Consider the following 19909-nt stretch of genomic DNA (forward strand, 5'->3'; position numbering starts at 1 on the left):
TAAGATTCAAGTCACAAAATTCGTCACTATTTCTTCCTTTTGATGACTCATCCCATGGCAAGTTGCTTTCGTTAGAAAAATAACAAGTTTAACTGTATGCTACGCTACTTGTGTTTGTGAGATCTTTTCAGCCTTGTTTTTCAATTTCCAGATACTTCATGCATGCAGAGTCTTTGATAAGAACCATATATTATAAAAAAATATATAAATTTAACGGAACATTAATTGTTCTTAATGCTTAGTAGCAGCGGATCCATGGTTTACAATTGAAAAATACTTTAGAGAAAATCCTATTGTTTCAACTAAAATTTCTTTAGAAATTTCTAAGCCAACAGCATTGTTTAAAATATTTTGAATTTTTGAATAATTATAATTGTCTAATCCTCTATATAATTTATTTTGGCCTACCTTGGATAAGTCACTACTAACTTGTTTAGTATAATCAGTCATCACAAAACCTACACAGACAGTATATTTACCGTAGACCATCGAATGATTGTACAGACCATTTTATTGATTTTAATACATTATTTTGTAGCGTTTGAAATGGTACAGTAATATCTAAACAAATGCCTCACTAGATTTTACTCAATACCATTGTTGAAAAGTCATGTTATGATTTCTGGTGTAAAGCAAATTATGCAGTCGAATCTGGAAACAGAGATAAAAAGTATTTTAAAATTTGACCGCTGATATTCTCTTAATTGGGACCTACTGAATGTTTGACATCAGTATTTTTATGCAAAATACAAAATACAGTTGGGTTAAAAAAATTAATTTATTTGATGTTTTTCTCGTTCATTCAAGACAACCATTTTTCAAGTGTATGTGTCAGTTCAAACATGACAACGATATTATTATATTTCATATATATCGATGTTTTTATTTGTTATCTCTGAACAGTGTGCATTCTTCTTCTTGATCAATTTTTAATACAAAAAATTAGTGCAAAAATAGTAACACGTTATTTGAAAATTTAAAGTACTTTCCAAACGTGCTTCGAGTACTTGCAGCTACGCTATTTCAAGTAAACTTCAAACTCAGCTCTCCCTCAACTGAATAGTACAGAGTATTTGATCTCAAGAGATTTTTATGTCAGTGTCGCTAGTTAACTTGCCATTCAGTCAATGAAGGAAACAAAAGCTCTAATATATATAAGCAATGCTAACGTTTTAACGGTTATATCTTTATTTGTTCTGTCTGAGAAGTAATTTTTAAGTAGATTGTGTTTCTTTCTCACAAACCACAAGCAAGAATATTGTTTCGAAGAAATTTTTGATGGCAATCATTGTCACTGGCTCGCATAATCTTCTACTCATATCGCTAATAGTATTAATAAAACACTTTTTTGTATAAAATAACAACTTACAATACCTGAAGTACAAATAAACCAAGAAAATTTGGACAAGAGTATAGCTATTACGACAAGAGTCGATCGTTTTATTTAAAAGTGTTTTGAAATATTTCCATTGGTTTTTTGTATTCTATCATGTTATATTTTTAAATACAGTCATTGTATTATTAAAAAAGTTCTGATTTTGCATTTAATTTTACTGAATATTTTCAAGATGAATAATTACTACATCTTCAATGTATATATAATGCATAATTTATAAAGTTATGCTTTTTCCATAGTGTTACAGATCGCCAGTGTTTATAAAAATTGACATTGAAAAATTTGCAATTAGCAAATTTCGATAACTAATAGCATAATATACATAAATATATCAATATTTGACAATATTTCGTTTGTTTACGATTTTATCGTTTAGGACGACGATGCTCTCTTTTCAAAAGTTGAAATTAATTCCATAATCCAAATAGAAGTACATATAATATATATATATAACACGTACTAGAACACCCAATGACAATATTATTTATCGTTGGATGTTGTTTATCAACGACAAACCGTTACCCTCATTCGTTTTTTACATACTTGACATTTTACCTCACAGCAAAAAGTAAACTTACAATGACATGTTTTTTTGATAACTCGACTTTCAGTATTGTGTCCTCTACCGCAACACAAACGGTCGCAACTACCAGGACCATTTCCGTTTGGGTCACAAGTTCGACCGACTGTTCCCATTGTGTTGATGTTCATTCTTGAGCTGCAGTACGATGGCGAATCTTCCGTGAAAACTAGGTCAAGTTTGTGACTTGTTAAATCGTTTTGTTTTATTCTTAAAGTCACTTTTTTCCCGTTATTCTTTCTTGAAAGTGTAGCTTTCTTTGCCTTGGGATATTTCTTTTTTAAAATTCGACCAGTGAGCTTAAAATCTTGAACTTGGTACCAACAAGTTTTTACAGGACATTGAAAAGTTGCACCGATGCATTTACAAACGATCTTTTTGTTGTTAACCACGGCCTGTAAAAACAACAACAAAGTAATCATTGAGTTGAGATTCATTAAATTTCGTTGAATTCCAAAGCCGTTTTTATAATTTGATAGTTTTGTAAATGATGAAGAAAATTGTAATTTTTTAAGGATATAGTTTAAAAACTCGTACCAATCTTCCCACTTCAATATTATGATCGTCCATGAGAAGCTTTGCAGCCAACTTGCTTTCGCTACTTCCATTAATAGTAAGAAGTCGGTTATCACGGAAAAAATTCTTGGTAAATTTATCTCCATACTGAATATTATCTCCACATCCTCCCCATTGATAATTGGCAAGTAAACTTTGGGGCCGACTTGCTCGACTGCATTTACAACTTGAGAGATCTCCTCTCATGCAATTTCTTGCCACAGTATGAACAATACCAGCTGCAATAATAGCACTATGAAAAGCAACTTCTTTTGTTGCTAAAAAATAAAACGAAAAAAGCTGAAATAAAAATACTCAACTCCCAAATAAAAAAATATGTTCAAACTATATATTTGAATGCATTATACAAGGGCGACAAATAAGTTAATTTACCAGCTTTTCGCATGTGACCTAGGGCCGTTGCGCCTTGGTTAATGTCAGCGCAGTTCCAACGGTTATTTTTAAACAACCTTTTACACTCGTCTTTTCCTAATGTAACACCATCAATCACACTTGCCATTAACTTTTGATCACTTTGGCAGATTTGACGCTGGGGTAAAGTCAAATCTGTGTATGTATAACATATTGGATCACTTTGACCAAACAGAAGCCCTGCGCTTTGCTTATTGGAAATACTCTGCAAGCCAATTGACCACCTAAACAAGTGAAACTATTTATAAACTAAGAAACAATTATTTATATATTGGTCATGAATAAATTATGATCACCAATACATCAAGGAAACAGCATCAAAAGACGAAATTTTTGACGAAAAGCCTCCTCATCCCGATATTAAATAATATTTTTTTTCTTAGCTTCCAAAAGTCAATATATTTATTATTAAATTGAACTTAAATAATTCAACTCCATTTAGAAATTAGTAGTTTTTTTTTATGATAAAAATTATACTCACACTGTGGTAAAATGTCGTTCAAAACAAATAATAAAAAATACTTTGAGAAACAACTGATAAATGGTCTTCATTATCTCTAAAAAGAAACAAACATGTTCACAGTTAGACCAATAAATTTCAAAAAAAATGTGAATTTAAGAGCAGAGTCAAATTTTGTTTGGTTTATAGCTGTGTCTTTTACGATATTTAAATTGAGTATGGTGTATGGTGTATTTTAAATATTTAACAAACATTACTGGTGTTTCTCAATGTATGTTATTTTGGAGTGATATTGTAACCAGACTCCATCTCCGGAAATTGAAAAATAATTTAAGTCTATATACGACTGTATCGTAATTAAAAAGCACAATCCTTTTAGAGAATTCTGAATTTCAGCCAAGCCATGTGTCTCAGTGCTGGAACAAACACTGAATAGGGGAGTTTTTAAAAATGAAATATAAATAACATCAAACAAATGAAAAATGTCTATGTAAACGGTTTTTTATCGCTTTAATTATGAATTCCAAGTATGGAACTATTCATTATCGTTGTTAACTGAACAAAACAAATATTTATCAAGGCCAAATATTGACGGTGTACAACTATATGTCTGAAAGAAGAGTGGATTTTTCTTATCCTTTAACTTTTGATTGTATAACTTAGACATATTTAGTGGATGTAATTTATTTCGTTCAAATACAGTCGTGGTTTTGTGCAACGCGATTGTAATTTAATCTTCATGAATGTACAAGGAATTTTGATTGCAGTGAAAATAAAATAGTCAAATTTTCAAAAGGCAAACAATGAAATACTTATTCTTTTCAAGCACTGAGTTGCATTAAAATGTTTGAAATTTTACAAGTCTCAATGTGAATTGGGCAAGTCACGAAACATGATAGCACCACCTCGTGCATTAAATCCACTTGTTTTGATAAAGTGTGAGCTTTCAATATACAATTTTGCGATGTGTTAAGTCATCACTAAATAATGAAGTAAACCAGTATAATACACAACTTGAAATCGTGATTTTTTACGACAAAATGCTAATATGGTCATGTCTAGTAATTAAAATATAAAACGCAACTTGGACGTAACCACATATGTGTCTGTTTTCATGCATGTTTTATGAAAATCTTCTTTGCTGTGTTATTTGAATGTCAAACAGCTGTATGGTTTACATAGAAATACATTTTGGATTGCGTGAGTATGTTTTGATTCATTTTTCAATACGTTTCAATTAATTTTGTTTTTCCTTTTAAAATCATCTGTTTTATTAAAACGTTCTGCAATCATCAATCTGAACATAACAATGACAATAACTGAAAAAGTGCAAATAAACCAAGGATAGTAAGGACTTTTTTCATACAATTAGGAATTCTAGCACCCAAAGCCGAAAGTCATCAAGTACTTTAGTTCTTGTTCATCTAAATATTCTTAACTGACAAAGCTTGCTATAGCTCAATGAAAACTTAACTTTACAAAAATTGATTTTCATTGTTAACACTTACCCGAAGATGAAAAGATGCAAGAGCAATTGATGAATTGTCGATTTGTCTTGGCACTTCCAAAGCCGCCGAGCTGTTAGAACTGAGAACTTAGGACCTAATGTTGTTCGCTCTTTATATCTCAACGAATACTGACCGACTCATTGCCCTGACATCTTTACTTAATTAAATGTGTTGAAATATGTATACCATTAGTGTGATATGAGTTCAAATTGACAAAGATTACAATTGATAAAACTATAAATAAGAGCAATAATCATAAAGCAAATCTGAAATAAAATTATCAAATACTTGTTTGATATTTAGCATTTAAACCATGGTTCGTCTGGTGGTCATCTATGCTTTATAATGGTCATTGCCACATACGTAATAACTAGTTGTCAAGTGTTGCATAATGAAATAAATACGTGTTTTGCACTTTGTATGGCGCGACGTCTGTAAAATCATGAGGAAAGTCTACATTAAACTTTCTATCCGATTTTTTTATCCACAATCATGCAATCTTAAGGGCGGCCGGAAGTTTTAAGCTAAAAGCTTTAAAACCGGCTAAAAGTTCATAAATTTTTTAGGCACATAAGAAAAAATTTAGGAAATCTAAAAGTTTTCCAAACATAGTAAAAAGTTCCATAAATGGTATTTATTTAAGCTCGTGAACGTCTGAAACATGAGAAGAAAGTGTGTTAAGTGACATGGTCGTCTTTTAAAAAACTCGTGACTTTTGGATTTGTTGAAGAATTACATCATGTTGAAAATTTGGCTCAAATAGTTGCATTTACTTTACCGCAAATGCAGTCAGTCATGAACAGAGATAAGCAACGAAGTTCAGCATTTTAACTTTATTCATTTATTGCGATCCTTTTGCTGTGTGAGACAGATAAACAAATTTAAAATTTATATAGAGCACTAAGAGCATTCATCATATAAAAACTGCTGAAATATAAGTATCCAACTTTGTCCCTTAATTTGAATTCAAATTTTTTACTGAGTACCTAATAAAAACAAAGGCAATGGCGACAGAGATCAATAAAAGATATATGGAACCAAACAGACCCGTTACCACGTAAAACATGAAATATATTTCGTTGCAAGGAATGGTTATTTTAGTTCCAAAACTTTTTGATAGTTTGTGTATCGAACACAAATGGGTTTTTTTCTTTTTGAATTTCCTATTTTCTATTTATTACACAGGATTACAATGAAGCTACAGCCGTCAAACTAAAGTTATAAATATCTCTTTTTATCTGATTGTCTTGAAAGCAAAAACGTTTTCAGTGTACGGGTCTAAATATGTCACGTGATTCATTTAAATGTTATAATGAATGAATAAATGAATGGGTGTCTAGGTAACACATTTTTGATTTTTCCCACGAGCAATGTTTTGAATTGATTATAGAAAGTTAATTTCTTTAAGGTAATGAATGATCGTTCGTTTCAAAGGTATGAAAAATCTTGATAACTTCACTAACATTACGTCTGACAGAAAGAAAGCAATTGAGACTGTGAGACATAAGTGAAGGTGTGCTGATTGAAAAATTTGTCTGCTGACAAAATGTGTTCGTCAAATAAGAAGTTAAATTCAACATATGCTAACGTTCTTTAGACGAATCGCTAAAATCATGCGCGTTTCAGTCTTAGTGTTTTCTCACTTTCCATGTAATAATCAGATATCACGAACCAAATAATATTGAAAGATATTTTACAGTGTGGAAATATTATGAAAATTTTACAAGCTCACAAACAGGAGTAGAGCCAGCCCGCAGTTGTCATGCTGTGCAAAAATATTTTGGTTTCAATCACTGTATAAACAATGGCTTTCTAAAGAATTAAATATGCTAACGAGCTGAAATTTGCATATGACGACCAAAATTGCAAGCTGGCAACGTCACATGCAAGTATCCCATAGCAACAGTACGAATATGTCAAGGTTTTGTTTAGCAATGTTTACGGTTTCTATAGAGATTTTATAATTAATTTCAAGATGTGGAGACGAAATCGTATAGATAAGATTTTATGAAGTCTGATACTCACAAAGTGTACTTGTTTTCACACATAGTCTACGAACTGTTTTCTTCAACACTGATAAAATTAGAAATACGAAGCCCAGATATGTACTTAGTCATTGAGACACTGTATTTTTAATGTTGATAAGACACTTTACACAAGTTTATCTTTTTTTGTCATCATAATGTTTTGAAACAATGCAGACTAATATTTTAATCAGCTACATAGTTAGGTTTGAAAGAAATTTCTGCGCCTCGAAACTTTTACAGGAACTTGTTTCTAGACATTATTGAAACTGAAAAATTTTTGTAATCACCAAAATCACAATTACTTAAAAAGAAAAAGTTTAAGCTTTATGTTGATGACGGAAGATCACTTGCTAATCATTTCAATTTCATTTTTTTGTAAATCAACTATGAAATAGGAAATGAAACGGCTTTGAAACAAATATTTTTGCTTGACAGTTGCTTCTTTAGACACTTTAAGTGCTGAGCTAAGAAGAAGTTCTTGCTTCCATTTAGATCCAATTATCTCCAAACAAGATTATAGAGATTTGACAATACAACAATTGCAAGTGCAAAGAACTCTGCCAAAAAAACTCCAGTTTCCATTTCAAAATGCTCCAATTATGTGATTTAATGAAGTAAAGATGAATTACATTGTTGGAAAAATTTTCCTAGAAAGTCGTTAATCACTTTAAAGCAACAAAAATTTTTTAATTTTGCTTTTGCAACTTATGGATTTCTAAAAACTTAAAAGTTAGCTAGAGAAGTCTGTCATTTAAAAATCGTTCTTGGATTATATAAACGTAAGCAATATAAATCACGTGTTACTCCTGTAACAGCGCATCTACGTTGTTCAATGAAAAATATAAAACAATAAATGTTTTATAATTTGTTACTTGTGTCAACTGTGTAGATGTGTGTAGGTGTGACAAAATGTGTTGTCCTGTAGCATTTCCTAACTTACCTTATTTATAACCCATTTGTATGAGCGATGATCGAGTTACTTAGATGAACGGATAGATTAAATTTTTTATTTACTTACATACAATTTAATTTATAAAAATTGGAGCATTTTTTAAAGAAAGCTGGCCAATGCCTGTCATTAATTTTTTAACAAGTGAAAATGTTCTTTCCACTAACTGACACGATTATTTTTCATCACTCTCAGTGTGTATTAGAATTTATGATAAAGCATAGAGTTTCATATGGGTATTTTTGATAAATTGATTTCATTTTCCTAGCTCGGCTTCATATTTTGTTCATTTAGAAGCAAACACATTGGAAAGTTATTTCATCTAACCTAACCCAGGCACATCTTTTTTTACGACTAAGACTAAATAGTATTATTTAATCAACAATACAAGATTAATCTTTAATATCTTCTCACTAAGTTTATGTGTTGTCTGTGTTTTTTAATCTTCACACTTTTATAGAAAGTTGATTTTGTTTTTAATGTTGCACTTTAAAACCATTTTTATGCCCTCAAGAAAGTTGACACCGTCACAGTGTGGCCTTTAAATGACGGATATACCTTTATGGTAAAGTTTACCCGTGACCTCATAAAATACCTGCTTTAATGAACCGAAGGAGTTAAAATAAATTGCAAAATATTTCATTGAAAGAAATGCGAGCTATCAGAGTTGCATGTCAACAACTAACTGTAATATCTTCCTTTATAGGCAATTAATGAATTTTTTTCTTTAATGATTTGTGATATATAATACACAGGCTGAAAGCAAATATGCAAGTGCGCATGCGTTCATAAACCTTCCCTGTGGCAGTTTAGAGTAAAGCCATTACTGTCTAGACTGTTGAAAATCAATGACAATTGATAAACGTGCGACATAATATGAACATGTGCGTAAAAACTTTACTTTTAACTGTAAAAGTTCGAACTGTATCCGCACACGTAAACAAATGTATGTTGGAAAGATTAGTATATTTTACTTTTAGAATGAAGTAAGCCATTTACAGCACATGCTGTGAAGATTTTGAACTTTTAGTGAGGATAGGACTGGAGAATAACAAAGATCGACTCGATACTGTGGGAGACTCGTAATTTGCTGTCCCTGGAAAACGGAATTAGATGCATGTGAGCGATGTATCTCACTTTAATTGAGCTGTATAAAAAAATAAAAAAAATAGCAACATTCTTATATTGTATGGTTTAACTGCAAATAATCAAACAAAATTTTTTAGTATCAAGTTATAATTACATGCTTTTTTTGAATGTATTTTATTTTATGTAAGATTCGAGTGAAAACATTTTAATTTTAAACTATAGCCTTATAAAAGTTGTAATAAATAGAAGAATTTATCTGTATTTTAGTTCACCCCACTAAAATATTTCTGGAAAACATAACATAGAAACAATTATTTATCAAGAAACAAACAACTGTTCTATTATTTCTTTTATTGTAAAAAAAAAATAAAAAAATAATAAAAACATTAATGGGTTAAGGTATGTGATTATCCAAATTCGGACTTTGGAAATTGAAACAAATTTAAATGTTTGCAATTATACTCAATTATACTCTTCCATATTGTACGCATCTTGTAAATATAGTACCTTTGTCTAATATAGTACCTTTGTCTATGAAATGAGAAATTTTGAAGTGAAATGTTGACAACATTTACGAAATTTTGAAAAATTTCAAATATTCACCTTGAGGTCATGGGATTTCGACATTTTAGTTATGCAATACGTTTCGTAATGGTTGTTTGTTTGTAATATTGCCAAATTGTTCATCAAAGACCAAGACCAACACATTAAGGTATTTTCGTGCGAGCGTTGAAGACTGGACAATGATGATTTACGAACAAATTTTGATCTCTGAAAAATGTTTTGATGCTGTTATAGTAAACCACATTCCACAAGCGTTTCACAGCTTGAAGTTCACCTTTTGTTGAGTAGATTCAAGTTTTGAATGTATTGAAAAATTCCCAAGGTTAATGACAAGTCTGAGAGGCTAAGTGCATAAAATCTACTTTTCAGGAACAAGCGCAAAGAATCAAAACCAATTTTTTCCACAAAAAATGCGTATGTCTATGTTTAGCATACTCCTTTAAATACAAAAACCAGAAAGAAAGTCCTAGGACAAAAAATCTCCTTCACAAACTGCAATTGTATTGTAAATAATGCTCAAGACTATAAAGATATATATATAAGAATATAATTTTATTTCATATACATTATACAGTAGCAAACAAAAAGACTCGTCTTTGAAAAGCGTGTTTTAAATACGACCACAGTATTCATTAACTAAACACGGCACACTGGTTGTCATTCAATCCAATCTTAACTACAAATCAGTTTTTTAGGTAAGCTGAAAAAAATCCTATTTACGATGCCCTCTAGGCCCAATTATTTCCTGCGTCGATTAGAAATATTTCTCCACACGTGGTAAATCCACGAGTTTACATCGATTTCCTTACATAAAAGGGGAAGCTTTAATTAAATACTGCAGGCTTCGAGTCTCCATGCAACTTGAGAAATTATCAGACATAGCTTCTTGTATTTGTTCGCGATACAGCGTGAATTTCACACGAAAAATTAAATGAAAATCTATTATCTTTGCTTTATATAAGTATGACGACCAAAACTATAAGTTAAAAATTCGTATAAATAACATATCATCATTGTAAATTGTGATAACTAACGAAATATGATAATTTCAATTTTTTATGCTAAAAAGCTTGAATTAAAGCTCACAAGAATCAACTTGCTCACCAAAATCAATTTGCCTGTATTCCCAGATCCAGAAATTGATCATGTTTACATAAAATAAGCCGGCATTAAAAACATTCATACTCAAGATTAAGTTGTCTCAAACCGTTGAGAACAGGTATTTTACCTCTAAAATCCTGTTTAACTATTTATCGATTTCCGGACCTCAACCAGAGCTGCTTTAAGACGTGATACGCAGTGCGTACGTTAGAATTTATATAAACTGCGCGATACAATATATTACATAAACATGTATGTGCCCTCCCGTTTATCACCAGAGTGCAATGGTGACTCCTGCACTTGGGAACAGGACGTACGGTTACACATTGATAGAATTATATTGTGAACAGAGACAGAGTGATCCGGCGAAGTTTATAAAAAGAGCATTGAATTACGTGTTACCGTAGGAATACATAACTCTCTGACAGTCTCTGTAGGAATTATTGACTTTCTACATAACTCTCTGACAGTCTCTGTAGTAATTATTGACTTTCTAAATAACTCTCTGACAGTCTCTGTAGTAACTATTGACTTTCTACATAACTCTCTGACAGTCTCTGTAGTAATTATTGACTTTCTAAATAACTCTCTGAGAGTCTCTGCAGTCAACTACGGTTTCGAGTTATTAAGTATTTTAAATTTGTTTCATATCTCCAATGCCAGAAAAATGACAGTCCTCGATGATTATTCAGCTGATATAGAGTCTTGCATGTTCTTTTCAGATTGATATTCCACAGTTTTAGTGTTTAGAACGAGAAAAAAAGCTATATCACTAAATAAGATCGCTATGCATGTACAGAATGGATGGTTTGTACCTAACTTACAAAAAAATGTGAAAGAAAAATCTCATACTCTGATTGATTTGTTGTCACATTTGTTCTATTTTATCATTTTATGCAAAAGATTTTAGTTGATTGCTCTAACAAAAAAATGCAGTTATCTTTACACGTAGCATGCAAGAGATATCGCCACAAACCTACAACAATGCAATTTTCTCAAGTCAACAACACACTTTTCATGTAATATATAGTTATCTTGACTTAAATGGTTATCTTATACAATTTTAAACAAAACTACGATCCACAGACATCTTATAATTACTATTTACTCAGCTTCTGCCATACACACACACATTCGCAACAAACTTTTTGTTTTCACACATCGTAATAACCACTACAACGGAGTTTTCAACGTATACCCCCATGTTACTGGCGTAAATAACAATTCAAATTGAGAAAATTTTCAAACTACAATAAAATTTGCAACACTTTCATATTGATGACTCCGATATAACTGTAAATTATTTAGAGTCCATTGGTTTATTGATACATACAACTGCATCAAAATATTTTATTTACAATAGTAAAATGTCGCTAATATCAAACAATATGGTGAATTGATTCAACAAATATAAAGGAATAAATATTATTTTAGACAATGCTAGCCCTTTTGTCAATGTTTCATGATAATTAGTCTTTATCATACGTTTGTTGTGAATGTTTAGTGTCGTATAAAATGTCTTTCTATATTTATATAATTAAGTCCAATTTGTTATCAATACATCTGTAATACATACATTGTCTTTCTATAAATTTTACTTAAAACAACCCATGTCATATTCTAAACTAAACATGGTTTTTCCATATCTGATGACATTTGTGGAACACGAAGGCGTAAACTTGTAATAAAGTCCATTTTATTTCTGAAATGCAAATGCAAGAAAGTTATAAATAGTGGTTAGAGCTGTAAGGAGCTAAATGGGATAGAAAAAGTGGATGTAGAGAAGTGAGTGGGATAAAGAGGATAAAAATAGGAAGGTGAGTGGCATAGAGGGGTAGATGTAGAGAGTGGGATGGATAGGAAGGTGAGTGGCATAGAGAGGTGAGTGGGATGGATAGAGTGGATAGAGAGGTGAGTGGGATAGAGGGTAGGAAGGTGAGTGGCATGGTAGATGGGAGTGGATAGAGGAGATAAAAGTAGGAAGGTGAGTGGCATAGAGGGGTAGATGTAGAGAGGTGAGTGGGATAGAGGATAAAAGTAAATGGTAGATGGAGAGTGTGATGGAAGGAACAATAGAAATAAGGGTGATAAATGGTGCATAAATGGATACAGATGAGCAGGAAAGAAAAATATAATAAAACTATTTTACATCGAAAAATAAGTTTATTTAGCTATTACTCTTTCATCTGTGTTATCTTACTTAAATTTTTTCATTTTCTCTTCTTTAGTAAACCTCTGTGACAAAGATTCATTAGATGAGGGAGAGTATTGTAAAGATGATTGCTGAAATAAAAATAAATTTATTTTACTATCTGTTTCTTTATTATATAATATTGTAATATATATTATTACAATCTTACTATAATATAATTACATAATACATAATTACGATATAATTATATATACATGGACAAACCTTTTCAGCTTCATTTAAAAACTTTCTAAAATCTTTATTCTTTTCAAACAATTGAGGCAATTGAGATGATTCGCTACTTTCAGCGTTCTCCATGATTCTTTTTATTTCTTGATGGCGAGAATTTTCCATACAAAATTGCATCTACATAACACACATCATTATGTGAATATATAAAACAAATTTGTCATATTTTATGGAGCAATCTATGAAGAAGACTGTGGTGCTCAGATTACGGTAAGTTATATTTTGTGTATGAATAATTGCAAGGATGAATTCAATACGGACAAAACAGTCTGTAGAGGCTAATTTTTAAAAGTTTTAAACAATGAATTTAGCTATTTGCTATATCATGTTGAATGGGAACTTTAAGACTTTACATAGTACAAAAACTAGCTAAAAAATTTCGACCATCGAAGGCTGTTTCAAACATAGAATGAAGCAATAGACATTCTGTAAAGTGAACATTTTAGAATAAAATAGTTAATTAAACCTGTTTTATTTTCGATGTTTCAAGCTCATGTTCAATATCTGACTGTGCTTTACTTGCCATCAAGCTTTCATTTCCTTGTTGAGGCAACTGCTGACCAATTGTACTGCTTTGTATCCAAGATGGAGGTTGTTGCCAAGATACTGGTCGCTGTTCAAAAGAAATAGTAAGAATTTTGAGAATACAATTGATGTAACTAAAGTTTTGGATATGTAGTAAGGGGTTACAAAACTTCAAGAATTTACCGTTTTTCGTCTGATACTTGTTCTGTCGACACAGTGTCGAATAAAATGATTGGTGCAGTTACCAGTCATACGTTTCGCTGTGCAGTCGGAGTTACTGCGATTTACCGTAATTTGACGTCTTTGAAAGTCTGTCATTGTCAAGTTCCAAGGCATTGGTCCTTCTTCACACTAAAATGAGTATAATTCATTTATATTTATAGAACATCCCACACAATACAATAAGAAATCAATTATCATAAAACTAAAAATATAGAATATATCAATAACAACAATTAGTCAAAAGTAAATCTTAGTCAGTCAAAACTGAAATAATAGTGACGTGAAAATATTCACCTCAATACGACAAATCTCTGTGTGTGGATCTGAGTTCTTGCGTTTTGCAATTGCTTGAGACATTTTCTCTAACAAAGAACCTGATGTCTGTGAACGACTATCCTTCTCCAAGCCGCTTTCTTGACTATGTACACTACTCAGTGAATCGTTACTGCGCATGCACGAACTTTGTTTTAATGCATCAAGACACGATTCATACGAATTTAAGGATAAATTATGGCTTGTTTTATCACTTGACTGAGCTGCATTTGGAATATCGCCAACCTGAAGAAAGAAAATCAATATTTTATGAAAAAACTTTCCTAAAATACATGTATTTAGCAAAGACCGATACTAGAAATGTTTAAAGTAGAGTTAAATTCATCTACCTGTGAGGGTAAAGGATAAGATGATAAAATGTTGTAATTCATTGCAAAGGGAATTATGGTTGATTGTTTCCAAATTTCAGCCTGGAGGATAAAAAATTGATCAAGATTAATGAGAATGCAATGAAGCAACACAAAGCATTGAAGTTTAACAACAAGTTTACCAACAAGTATACGTACAAAAATTTTTTGTTTTTAGAATAAATGGCATAGTGAAATACGTTGTTAAACAAAAAATAATTATAAACATCATCTTCCAACTCACGTTTGGTGTGAGAAGAGTTAACCAAAAGAAAGTAACCGATGACTTCACGTTAAAATCCTCTAAACGCATCTGACAAAAGCCCTAAACATAAAGTAATGTCATCGTTATTATTGAAGTTAATCAACAAATTTTGAAGAAAAGCCTTTAAACGGCACCACATGTCCGAGATCACAAGAATATTTTGTAAATGAATCTCGTAATTAAATAAAAAAATTAAATGAAAATCATTTTTCTGAGAACTTACCATCACAGATTCTTCATTTTTATCATCGACCATCAAAACAAAGATTTGTAAAACTTGTTTTCTAAGTTTTATCTGAAAAAAAAATGAATTCCAGCTTTCGTTACGGTAAAATTTTTCAGTCATGCAATACTTAAAATTGAGATATATTTAATATCACTTTACAAAAATATATTTAAACAATATTTCATATTTACCATTGGCAATGAGTAATGAAACCTCTCAGAGAAAACAGCTCGTTGTAAATTTTTACAAACATCAGTGGTCTCCGACGTAAGTCTATCTGAAGAATGCTGTAAAATACTCAAGGAAATCTTTGCACCAAAACCTTCGTATGGACATAGTAACTGTAAGCTATATGCTTCATCTATATAAACCAATAATTGTTCTTTTTCTTCAACGTATCCTAAACCAATTTTAATTTGAGGTATTTCAGCACCGTCATCGTCACTATTTTGTCTGGTGGATCTCATACTGTTCTGACGACGTAAATTTTCCATAGAAGAAACAAATACTCCACTATCAGCAGCAACACTCTCGTCTGATACAGCAGCTGAAACTCCTTTGTTAACTGAATGACATCTAGAAGGAATACCTTCAGTGATGGGCGATAACGATGTATTTGTCTCGTTACCAAAGCGAAAATTTTTTAAAGGTAGAGAGAGTGAATCGGGATGCAAAGAAACACGATCGTTTATTTCATCAAAGTCCGAATGAAATCGACGAGTATTGTCAGTGTTGAATGATTTATCTGGTGATGGAGATTGAGGAGGAGAAACAGAGGATATCGAAAGTGAATCTTTAGATGTTGATTTTTGTAAACTTATTCCTTGAGATGTAAGAATTTTTAATGGCGTAGACGTTGATGATATTCCCTGTAAGATAGAGTTTACACGTTGATGCAGTTCACGAAAATTTGTTTCATTACGTTCACAATGTTTGTTATGGGACATTGAACTTCGACTCGAAGATAAAGATTCATGGCTGATGGCATATCGACTTGAGTTTAATGAACCTTTACTTGAGCTTGACGATAGCGACTGAACACTGCCAGATATACTACACATAGAAATAAAATATCGAGTGAGATGGTTACTATAGTAACGCTTGAGGGTAAATATGGATGAATTAGGGCGAAGAATGATAACTTATACATACGAAATTTTAATGGTCGTTAAACAATCAACGCCGAACAAATAAACTCTTATCACCAGTATTGTACAAAAAATAAAAACATGAAATTTATGTATTTTTGTGTATTATCATACAAGGCTTGCCAAAATAATAATTTTTTATCTGCTAATGTTGTTTGGCCGAACAATCTTTACAAATTCATGGATATTATGTTTGTTATAAAATGGATATTTGTAAACAGAAGATCGTTGAAATGTGTAAAATGTTTTAAACAGACATTAATAACATAACACTTGTCATTACAACTCAATAAATATACTTCTATACGTACGTTAAAGATGAGAAACGTTAAGTTAGAAAAAGTACATACTTTGTAGAAACGTAGAAACACATGTTTCCACTTTAAAAACACGATATTGAGAACTTCACAAATGAGATAAATGTGTTTTTCTCTCACGGTTAGATAAAAAACGTAAAAAAACGTTTAATCGTTCCGGTAATAATTCCGTTCAAAACGACAATTTATTGAACTCAATAAATTCTTTCAACTGGATGGATAACTTTTGAAATCTTTTTGACCAAAAGTACATCCGGGCAATTTTAGCATATCCTATCTTTTACAAAATTTCAAATTCGCATATGTACATGTCTCAATTAATGGTTGCTTGAATTATGAATAGAGATGAAAATAATGATCAATCTTATGTTCAAATTGATCTTTTTCCTTTCAATGTAGATTCCAAATGGTAACTGGGTTATTTAAATTATTTCTTACTTACTTTCTTAATTGAGCGTTCAACAATTTACTTTTTCTCGTTGCTTCCGCGAGAAGTTTAATCAAAGAATTTCTGCGCATCTCCAACAAATACTTTTCCTCCATTATTCTTTCATGATCCATCTGTGTCAATCTTAACTCTTCATAAACTTTCTTAATTTCGATTTCTAAAGCCATCTGTCAAATAAAGAATAATTTGGTAAGTCTTCATAAAGATTTTTATAAACTGCTTTCCAAGTGTAGCAATACTTGCTAACTGCTCAAACAGTCGAAATTTTATACAAAATACTAAAGATATCATATCATTAACTTAAATTTGTCAGTACGTAAAGTTATTATTCTAAATGAATCTATCACATAAAGTATTTTACATTACAAGAAAATTTCATTCCATAATTAAATGCTAAAGGTGTCTTTCACACTTATTCAAAGCATCTAATACAACAAAATAATAATTATTGCTGGATAAAATAGCTGATTTACATTCAATAAAATCCGTGAGAGAAATTTGTCTTTATTATAAACACACATATACGATTTGCAAGTTTATACAATGGATATATATCTACCGGATCTACTTAAAATGCAAAATCGAGGATACAAAGGCAACTTCAACCTTAAATCAGTCTAAAAATTGCAAATATTTACAGTTATTAAGTCAAAAACACGCAAGCTATTAACATGATAGTTGTGTTCGATAAATGTTTCGTGTTTTTGTGATATATCCTTCAAAAATATCTACGTTGTTATAAATCGTTTTTGATATTTATTTGAGTAAATTCAAAATAAAAACCGAGTAGAATTAAGTTTTACAATAATTTAAGAAAATCACTCTGAACATGATCGCAAAAACCTGCAAAATTTGTAAAAATATGATCATGAAGGACAAATGATTTATCATTTTGTGTGTTGTATTTGTACAACTTAAATTTTTATTGGTTGAAGAAAAATGCAACAAATTACGATGAAACACAAGTTTTCCAGCAATCTAAGGAAGGAAATAACAAGTTTTGAATAATTCGGAAATTCCATTTTGTTCCTGTTTGCCCAAAAAAATTCGTTTATCTCAAGTATGGGCTATAGGTGCGTGTATAGTGATATGAATCCTTTGAAACTAAACTATTGCAATCATCTGAATTAAATATTTCAAGAATTTAAAAAAATTATCTTCATCATAAGTCACAACAAAAATTAAAAAATCAAGATATGGGCTTCTCGTTAAAATGTATCGCCTTTACGTTGGTTTAATTTGGAAGTACAAGATGGTTTATGACTTCATTGATAATAAAACCATCATACATTACAACATGTACACACAAAAATTGAGAGGGAAATAGTGGAAATTGCATTCCTCAAAAACACCCACTTCATTTCATGTATCCTCACCTTTTTCTGTATGTCTTTTTCAATATGTGAAGATCGTTGTAACTGACATAACAATTCTTTCCTTTCATTAACAAGATGACCTAAATCTCGCGTATTGTAAATTGTTAATTTTTGTTCAAGAACATCGATTTCTCTCTTCATTTGAGCAATACTTGCTAAAACGTGCTCATAATTGCTTTCCAACTGTGGCCGAGGGAGTTCTGAGTATGAAGAAGATAACGAAACATCCGATCCATATCCACTTAATTTTGACAAACTTCCCTAGAAAACAAAATAGCCTAAGTTCACATAAAATGGGAAAAATTTTAAACACGCACGAGGTTTGGAATTAAATTCGATATTCTTAAAGACGATAAAGATTCTTTAACAAACACGACATGGAGCCCCCCACATGCAGCCAGACTTACATAATGACAATCGCGATGTTCATTATACTATCATTAACATGTATGTTATGCATAGAATGGAATAGAAATGATGAAATATTGACTACAAAATCAAATACATTCAAAATAATGACGAGAACAAACATTATGTGGCTTTACAGTAAAGTTATAATCACTACATGCACAAAACCCAAAATAGTTTTAAATTTTTGTCTTCATGTAATGTGTGTCTCTTTATAAGGCTTTTGTTTTAAATGAAGATTTCGATAAGGAAGAAATTTTCACATTTTTGGTAACCTAATTAAACGCAATACTTTTATGTCAGAATGCTTTATTACCCCTTCATCAAAAACAAAAAACTACAAGAAGAACAAATTTTCAGTTTAAAATTTCAATTCCAACAGTTGGATTCATCATACAATTAAAAAATATCTGTAAAGGATTTATTGGTACATTTATCAATGTAGGGGATTTATTGGTACATTTATCAATGTAGGGGATTTATTGGTACATTTATCAGTCTTACCTGTTAAAAAAACTAAAACAATTTTATCCAGAAAAAATTCAGACTTGCATAACACCAACCTTTTTTGACTTAGATTCCTCAGTTTCTGAATGAGTGGAAAACTTCTTTTTAGAAGCAATAAGATCTTGGATGTGTTTTGTGGTTGAATTTCTTCATTTTCCACATACTGTTCATTATTTTGAAACTCCATCAGATTGGTATCACTCACAAACTTATCACAACCGTTATTTCCAGTTCTTTGTTTATCATCGAAATTTTTTAAAGTTTTGACACCAGACTTTTGAGATGAAATCTCCTCATCGACACCTGCAATATCATTCTTTAACCTTGCCACCTAAACAATGCCAGATGATTTTACATCAATCTTATGGTGTAAGAAAAGTTGACTGGTGCGCTCTTCAAAACACTTTATAGATTGCATTTTGTAAGCAATTGAGTGAAAAAAATCAAACTTGCAGATCAAATTACAGTTAAAACTTTGTTTGACTCCATAGTGGCATAAAACACACTTTACACTACATACAAACTACATATATTATTGACAGCTTACTCTTAATCTTGAATTTGCAATTTCATTGTCAAGATCTTCGGTAAAATTATCATCTTCATGTAAAGTAGACCAGCTTGTACTCCCTGGAGATGTTTCCAAATTATTGCTTGATGGAAGACTACTAAAATGTATGCCATTC

The 19909-nt window shown here is 31.0% G+C and overlaps 2 protein-coding genes and 1 long non-coding RNA gene across 3 annotated transcripts; all 3 read right to left on the reverse strand.

Moving 5' to 3' along the window:
- Window positions 1–1411: 1411 nt before the first annotated feature.
- LOC124446632 (protein Wnt-5a-like) lies at window positions 1412–5075 on the reverse strand. Its single transcript, XM_046997478.1, has 5 exons — window positions 4932–5075; window positions 3445–3520; window positions 2925–3187; window positions 2514–2809; window positions 1412–2371 (listed from the first exon to the last, which is right to left on the reverse strand). The coding sequence occupies exons 2-5, from the start codon at window positions 3513–3515 to the stop codon at window positions 1901–1903; spliced, it is 1101 nt and encodes a 366-aa protein (XP_046853434.1). The 5' UTR covers window positions 3516–3520; window positions 4932–5075; the 3' UTR covers window positions 1412–1900.
- Window positions 5076–8617: 3542 nt separating this feature from the next.
- Window positions 8618–9918, reverse strand: LOC124446339. The gene is made up of 2 exons (XR_006948405.1): window positions 9600–9918; window positions 8618–9003 (listed from the first exon to the last, which is right to left on the reverse strand). It is a non-coding gene; the product is annotated as an uncharacterized LOC124446339 (long non-coding RNA).
- A 2011-nt stretch (window positions 9919–11929) lies between these two features.
- Window positions 11930–19542, reverse strand: LOC124445573 (protein KIBRA-like). The gene is made up of 13 exons (XM_046996301.1): window positions 19280–19542; window positions 18309–18569; window positions 16927–17099; window positions 15211–16072; window positions 15017–15088; window positions 14773–14853; window positions 14511–14591; window positions 14143–14406; window positions 13810–13977; window positions 13568–13714; window positions 13078–13218; window positions 12862–12944; window positions 11930–12363 (listed from the first exon to the last, which is right to left on the reverse strand). The coding sequence occupies exons 2-13, from the start codon at window positions 18447–18449 to the stop codon at window positions 12282–12284; spliced, it is 2295 nt and encodes a 764-aa protein (XP_046852257.1). The 5' UTR covers window positions 18450–18569; window positions 19280–19542; the 3' UTR covers window positions 11930–12281.
- Window positions 19543–19909: the final 367 nt, after the last annotated feature.

This window comes from Xenia sp. Carnegie-2017, unplaced genomic scaffold, assembly GCF_021976095.1.
Source record: "Xenia sp. Carnegie-2017 unplaced genomic scaffold, XeniaSp_v1 HiC_scaffold_22, whole genome shotgun sequence".
NCBI classification, from domain to species: Eukaryota; Metazoa; Cnidaria; class Anthozoa; order Malacalcyonacea; family Xeniidae; genus Xenia; species Xenia sp. Carnegie-2017.